We start from the raw sequence: 8,051 nt of genomic DNA on the forward strand, positions 1-8,051 counted from the left end.
TAGAATGCTATAAGACTTTTTGGAGATACATTTATGGAAATGATAAAAATAGAAATACCAAATATTAATCTGACAATCTGACTTGAGATGTTTTTTATCAGAAAAAATAATTTAATTTATTTTGAAAATGACTTAAACCGTTAAATTCCTAACTTAGCAATGATGCTTAGCCACGTTGGAAAGAAGTGCAATGGAAGAAAAGTCAACATTCGTTCAAGAAAAGACAACTTCACACAATACATGTATAAGCAGCAGAAAAGCGTGGTTCCCATCAGCTAAGCACACGTAATCTAGGTCTGATCACCTCATCCTCATCCGGGGCATCAGATGATAAGCTAGACTGACGTGTAACGTGCCCGTATCCGGCGCCTTTTAGGTACGAGATCGTGCGCTCGGCCGAGGAGACGCATGCATCCACGTGCGAGAACAGAAACGGCAAAGCCATGAAAGCAGTAAAATCAGCAATACATGTTGTACTAGTGTACTTGATACCTTTACGAAACCACATGCAGTGCTCACGCCGACTGCAACGCAATTGCGAATGGAAACAGCGGCAGCTCCGCGTCACCCACGGTTCCCGTCGAGCCACAACGACCACGAGTCCGGCCCGTCCACATCTATCGTCGACCTTACATCGACCGGCGACGTTCAAGCGATGGAATTCGACAAAGAAGAGTAGCACATGGGAGACGGACGCGCCCGTGTCCTTGCGGGCATGTCCGTGGCCCATGCCTTACTCTTTATGGCCGGCGACTACCAGCTTCACTTCCCGGAGCGCAGAACCGGCAAAGATGCCGGACATGGGGAAGACAGTACATGGAACATGGACGCCTCCACGGCTGGCGAAGATTTCGAATAAGTTAACATTTTATATTAAAAAATGTCATGTACACTTTTGTTAAATGAAATATGTTAAAAATGTCATGAAGTTGGTCCAGTTTAAATGATCGACCGGTTGTTCAAATACCATTTAGAAATTAGAAGAAAAGACAACGTCCGTTTAAGAAAAAAGAAACTTCACACAATACATGTATAAGCAGCAGAAAAGTGTGGTTCACACCAGCTAAGTGCACGTAATCTAGGTGTCTGTCCCATCTGGTGCATCAGATGATAAGCTTGGCTGTGCGGCTCTTTTCGACCGAGGATGCGCCATCGAAAGTAGTAAAATCAGCAATGAAAGTTGTACTAGTGTGCCTGACCCCTTTACGTACAGGCCATCGCATATATCTTTTGTCGTGTTAATCAACGAGAAAGCAGTGCGTGTATAATAGTAAAAGCTAGGAGAAATACAACCAAACAAAAGTGAAAAGGAACAATGCAAGCTGCAAAGCGGTTCTGTACGTGCACGCCATGATATATATATTTTTGTCAGTGTTAATAACCACACTCCGTTCATGGTGAGGCGGCGTAGTTCCAGTGAGTCTGAAACGTACGTACGCGACGCACGGCTTGATGCCGGAGGCTGGGCTGCACAAGACCCGCTGTTAAAACCCCATCGTCTTGCACACATCTGGCATCCACCTCAAAGCGCATCCACCTTCGTTCGACTGTGGTAGAGGCCATGGCAGCCACAGCGACGGGTGAGAACAGCAGGTTAACTGGGGTGAGAAAGAAGGGGCATGGCAAGTTCGCCGCAGCTATCAAGCACCCGGTGACGAAGACGCTGTTGTGGCTGCGGACGTACCAGTCCCCCGAGGTCGCCGCATGTGCGTACGACCTCGCGCCTAGGTGTTAGACTCTATATATACCGGGCTATTAGTGTCCCCACCTGTAATTGTGTTGTACATCATTATGTACTCTCTATATAATACAAAGGTCACCCACGTTGGAGGTGTGCCACAAAACCCTAAAACTCTTGTCTAATATGGTATCTGACCTAACGATCTAATCTCATGTCTTCCGCTCCGCCACCGCCGCCAGCCGCCGCCGCCGCTGCGGTCTCCTTCCCCGCCCTCTTGCCACCGCCCCTATCCACATGGATCATGCATTCCTTCCACCGTATCTCACGCGTCCCCTCAATGGTGGGACTGCGCCATACACGGCGGAGGGATCTCTCGGCCCCCTGGAGACCCAATCGGCGGGGTCCTTCTTCGCCGGCCAATAGGCGGGGTCCCTCTTCAGCGGCCCGGTTTCTTTACTGTATGCCTGCGTGTCTTCCTCGTCGGCCGCTGCATCGGCGCAGTTCCAGCAACCACCGCCGCCTCCGGCCGCCACACACTCCCTGGTGCCTGCGCAGCCACCCCCGACTGCATCGCATCTGATGATGTGCGTGGTCGCGCCTGCCCCTGCTGCCTCCATCTACACCGCAGCAGGCCCTGTCGTTGCCGACGTCGCCCATGCGACCTATGGCAGCCCTGGCGGCTATCCACTGTATGCTGCTCCATACGGTCCTCCACCACCCGTGCGTCCCTCGTAAATAAGCAACAGTGTCCTGCAGTAGCACTGAAGCTGAGTACAAAGCAGTTGCAAATGCCATAGCTGAGCTTATTTGGATACAGTCTTTGCTCCAAGAGTTGAAGATCTCTCAAAAGCAGCAGCCGGTCCTTTGGTGTGATAACATTGGTGCGACGTATTTGTCTTTAAATCCAGTCTTTCATGCTCGCACCAAACACATTGAAGTTGATTACCGTTTTGTCAGGGAACGTGTTGGCCAGAAACTGCTTCTTATCAAGTTCATCTCCTCAAAGGATCAACTTGTTGACATCTTCACAAAGTCGTTGCATCTTCCTCAGTTTGAAGGCTGTAGGCGCAATCTCAACCTAGTGAATTCTTTAGAGCACGGTTAAGATTGAGGGAGGGTGTTAGACTCTGTATATACTGGGCTATTAGTGTCCCCACCTGTAATTGTGTTGTACATCATTATGTACTCTCTATATAATACAAAGGTCACCCCATGTTGGAGGTGTGCCACAAAACCCTAAAATTCTTGTCTAACACTAGGGAGCTGAAAGGCACAAAGGCAAAGCTCAACTTTCCCTACCCTCCGCCGGCCAGACTGATTAAGGAGGCGATATCTACACCGAGGCACCGCAGCCACGGTCATGACACACTGCTCTTTCAGGTCGTTATGTTGCCACCAGACCCCACAGCACCGCCTCCACCGCCGCCCAAGCTGGTAGTTTACTTTCCCTTCCCCTTTGAAGTGCCGGCCAGCGACACCCCACCGGTGCCAGCATATCCTTTCCGGCACATGCCGCTTCCGGCACGAGCACATCTCGGCCTGCAGCCGACGCACATGCATGCACCCGCTCCACTGCCACAACAGCCGATCCGACGGATGCAGATCGTGGCGCAGGCGGAAAGCTGCTTAAGCTCCTCATGTGAACCCCTAGGGGCTCCGTCTCGCCACCTGGTGTTCAAGAAACCCAAGTTGTTCGTCATTCCCGTCACTCCTAGTGCTCCAACAGAAGGGACTAATGATAATTTCACCAAGCTATGGTATTTCCCTGATTCTCCTACCGTTTAGCCTCGGCCTAGCGCAATATGCACCGAGATCCCATAGTCATGTGCCATCATAATCCAGAGGCAATCTGAATCTATCTATCATATAAGTTCCAAATGTATTTTCATTGTTGTTCTCATGTGTCGCTACCATGTATTGGGTTTACTGTTGTGTTGTTTATCATCATGTTGTTTCCTTTTACCAATCATGTAATCTGTTCACTCTTGTCTTGTGTTTTGTTTTGGTGTGGGTGCACTCTTGTCTTATGTTACCATAATGTATTTTGAATGCAAATCAAATAATCGGTTTAGTCCTTGTTAATCAATATCTTGTTTGATGTGGTGTTTGAGATAATTGATTTGAGGTTAAGAGAGAAAATATTTCTCAAACACCGATGTTGTTACAATATGCAAAGCGAAGAAGTATGGAATATGCAAATTCCAAATTCAGGAAATCGTACTCAAGGATCGAACGACACTGAAAATCATAAAAGTCCATACTCATGTCATCCAAGCGCGAGGTTGTTGTAGTATATCATGAACAAAGTTTGTTGTAACCTTTATAACTGAACTTCCCCGACGGGTTCATTTGTTGATGTCATGAAGGCGGCATGAACGTTGATCTTTATCCAGATTTCTTGGGGGATAACGGCCCTGAATTTCGGCACATTGACCAGTTTTAACAGTATTAGATGTATCCAAATGTATAGAAAACTACAATAACTCATGTGTGGTGATATCTAAAGAAGTGGAAGGTCTTCGGTATATTGATTTTATTGGATAAGAATAATCTTTAAAAATGTGTAGTAGCAATCATTGTACGACCATATTTGAAGTACAAAGTTATTAGTTGTCTTAACATGAAATATTTTTATAATAATATTTGCGGCATTCTGTTGTAGTACTTATCTCTTGGATTTGCAGTATCGCATATCCATATTTTCTTCGGCATGTACATGATCTTGTTGCATCATGAAATTACTAGCGATTTTAGGGTTTTTTCCGATTGGGTTATTCCAGGGATTAGGATTCCAAATGTAGTTGATCTAGTACGACCCACATCTAGATGTATTACACTTGCCTTGTGTAAGGTTAGTCTAAGTAAGTATAGAGGACAACCGATGATGTTCTTGAAAGGTTCAGGCCTACTGGGTATGGAGAATCAACAAGACGATTTTTCTCTTATTCTGTATAGTTCTTTTTTCCAGCTGAACCTCTCTGGTTCAATGCACTTTTGTAATTTTTTATTGAAAAGCAATAAAAATAAGCAGCAGAGTCCTGCCGTTTCCCTCAAGAAAAAAGCAACAAGATGATTGAACTTCGCACCAGGTTACCATATAACATAGCTACTAGGTCAAAATCATTGCTAACCTTCCCCGCAACAAAAAAAAGCTTTGCTAACTTGACACTCAATAATAAAATTGCATCTTTCTTGTATCTCATGCTTTCTTTGTCACAAATCACATATGCCACTTTTGGCCACTTTTGGCAATAGATTTGGTTGTTGCCACCCAAACCAATTGCGTAGAACCTTAAACTCAATTGCAGAAAGCTTCACATGTGTGCATAGCGGTGCCAAACAAAGTCGTTTATATAGAAACCCTAGAACTGAAAACTCATTGTTATGTGAAAAGCTTAGCAGACATTAAAAACATGTGCATTGGTGAGCATTCTATCCACATCTGGTTTGTCGCTTGTTCTTTATATCAGAGCCAGCCTTGCATCCAATTAATTTATGACACGTGTAATTTTTGAATGGTTCTGTTTCCGTTCACACACACACGCACACGCGCGCCCGCGTATTTCTATTTTGATGGTTAAATACATTGTATTATACTATTGCCATCAAATGTTCGTACTGAAGCATAGTCTGCTCTATTTTGGTTCTTCAAATTTTGTAGGATAACGTATTAATAACGTAAGTATTTATTGCCTGGAGAAATCAAATTACTCAAATACCGAGGTGTTACAATTTGTAAAGTAAAGGAAGACGTATGAAATATTGCAAATTAAATTTCAGGAAAGACAAAACAGTCCTAACTTATCTACCATATCGCGCAGACTCGTAAGCAACTAAGTAAATGTTTTTAGGACTCTGCTGCATATTATCTGTACAGTTTCTAAGCTCCCAGGAAATAGAGCTCTGGGAGAGAAGGACTGTCTTTTTTTCGGAGTGGGTCCATTTGTCAGGGAAACATACTCGCGACCGACATTCCCTTTTGTTTCTTCTCAATATTTTTTCGCTTCCACTCCCTCGGTTCCTAAATGTAAGTTTTTTTAGACATTTCAAATGGACTACAATATGCGGATGTACATAGACATATTTTAGTGTAGATTCATTCATTTTGCTATGTATGTAGTCACTTGTTGGAATCTTTAGATAGACTTATATTTGGGAACGGAGGGAGTACATGAAGATACCGCCTCCTTCCCAAATCCCCCATATCTTCGCCAGGATCCCAGCCACCTTCCCCGCCGCTCCACTCCAGCTTGCATCGCCGCCGCTCTCTGAACTGTAACCGGCACTCCAAGCCTCCGCGTGCGCGACTACGTCGGCTGACGATGAGGCGTTTGAATCAGCCGTGGAGGGCTCGTGGTTGATGACGGACGGCTGATGGGCAAATAGGGCCCGCGTGTGGGCGTGGCGCTGCTGGTGAAGTGGACGGGAATGGATGGAGGAGCAGATGCGAGGTGGAGGCCGGTAATAAGGACGGACATACCGTCGAACAGTCTCGCGGCAATCCGCTGAGATCTCCCCCACAAAGCCGAGACATCCCACCGCCTGCTTCCTGCTCCCCCCTCCACCCACCCCCAACCCCTTCGCCTCCTCTTACCCAATCCGCCATGATTCCTGGCATCCCAGCACCGATTAGCGAAGCCTTCCCACGCAGATCGACGCTCCCCCCTTCTGCACAATTTTGATCGTGCGGTTCTTCGTGCTCGCATATTCTGCAGCGATGTGAACCAGAATACATCTGCACTGTACCCCTACTTGAGGTTGGCAGTGAGGCGTTTGCTTGATGAGAGAAAAAGAGAGACATCACTAACTCGTTGTAAGGCTCCTCTGCACTGTTATTTTATTAATCTGCAAAATATAAAACTGCTCTGAAGTTAGTATTCAAGCCCCTTACATATAAGACATAGCCGAAGACGATTTGAGTTGAGAAGTGAAGTTGCATAAAAAATTGTACGAGCAGATAATGTTGTGCAATTGTTACGAGCTTTCTAGAGAGCTAGCCTTGCAGGTTGTCAAGATTAAAGTTTTCTGTTCAGAAATTAAGCTTACTAAAGTATTACCAGTTGCTGAGTTTTACATTGGACATTGATTTAACAACAACTAGAAACTTGAACATGGTGTCACGCCTTCTGAGATACATGCCACTTGCCAATGCAGCAACATTCTGTTTCGTGCCTCCATACTTACACGATGTTGTCCTTGGCTTTTTCGGCAAGGTCACTGTTGTCGTCTCCACTAGCCATGGCTACGAGGTACTAATATGCCATGTCTGAGGTCAATGGAGGAGAGGGACGTGCAGCAGGTGTTTCTGGTGTGCCCCCAACAGACCCCTTGATGTCAAGTAACGCCCATTTTTGTCTCTCCTCAATCTAGATCACAACACTGTATGGTATATAGTTCTGGTTCATGTGGATCAAAGAAGAACTTGCACTTTTTCAGTTGGGGTTTGTGGCTCATTTCGGCTCACGAGGACACGAGCTGTAGATCACAGATTAGTGGAGAGGTGTCCAATTGTAGGTGTGGCTTTACTCATTCAGGAATATTTAATGTTTAATTGGTGATTGTGAAATGGCAAGGCTAATCATAATTTATACTATATTTCTTTCAAAGAAAGTATACTCGATTGTTTTCCATGTACCAACTAGCATATCTGACAGTTTCTCTATTTCTTGAAGTTTCAGACTTTTAGTTATTACACGTGGGGCTTAGAGATGACCATTACCATATTTACATATAACTAATGAAAACATTCTGAGGTACTTTTGGAGCAGAGTAATTTGGGCAATTAAGCTTCCTTAGTCCTACTAACCTCTTGATTATATTAAAAAATTGAGGACAATATGAAGTAACCTTAGTTGTTTGCAAAGTAACAAATGCAAGCTAGCATTTGCAACAAGATCATTTTGAATTCAGTTATAATATGCTATGCCCACGTAGTGCATATCTGTATATTACATATGGGATAATTCTTAATACAAAAGCCTGCTATTTTCTTGATAATTTTATTGCGGCGTTAAAATCTAAGATGCATGGACGCCATCCGAATTTATTTGAATGCCATGCATGCCATCTAAATAATGTTCTTCTCTGTCTGAATGTCTGAAGCTCTAAACAGGATCACGATCAGGAGAGAAAGAAGCTCATGTGGTTCTACAGTGCTATATAATTGATGACTTCCATGAAAATTTGCATGTGCAGGCGGACAAATTTAGCCCCGATCACAGAAGTAACAAAAATTGATGCCTGCTGAACCATTTTTCAGTTAACGTCCTTTTGTTCAGAAAGGCCTAAAGGATTTACAAGCCTCTTGGACCTATCTCATGGGTTACTGATAATTTAGATGCCTGCCCATGGTTTTGCCCTTCAGCTTATA

At 44.7% G+C, this 8,051-nt stretch overlaps 1 protein-coding gene across 1 annotated transcript; it reads left to right on the plus strand.

Annotated features, from left to right (window-relative positions):
- The first annotated feature begins 1,561 nt into the window (after window positions 1–1,561).
- Window positions 1,562–3,466, plus strand: LOC123162444 (ethylene-responsive transcription factor ERF112-like). The gene is made up of 2 exons (XM_044580219.1): window positions 1,562–1,728; window positions 2,941–3,466. Exons 1-2 carry the CDS (start codon window positions 1,562–1,564, stop codon window positions 3,464–3,466), a joined length of 693 nt encoding a protein of 230 aa, XP_044436154.1.
- The last annotated feature ends 4,585 nt before the right edge of the window (window positions 3,467–8,051 follow it).

Source organism: Triticum aestivum, chromosome 7B (genome assembly GCF_018294505.1).
Source record: "Triticum aestivum cultivar Chinese Spring chromosome 7B, IWGSC CS RefSeq v2.1, whole genome shotgun sequence".
In the NCBI taxonomy this organism is placed as follows: Eukaryota; Viridiplantae; Streptophyta; class Magnoliopsida; order Poales; family Poaceae; genus Triticum; species Triticum aestivum.

Excerpts from the sequence above, each read along its gene's own strand:
- LOC123162444 (XM_044580219.1), top strand. The coding sequence starts at position 1,562 with ATGGCAGCCACAGCGACGGGTGAGAACAGCAGGTTAACTGGGGTGAGA. Across the intron at positions 1,729-2,940 it reads GCGTACGACCTCGCGCCTAG|GGAGCTGAAAGGCACAAAGG; the intron begins GTGTTAGACTCT and ends GTCTAACACTAG.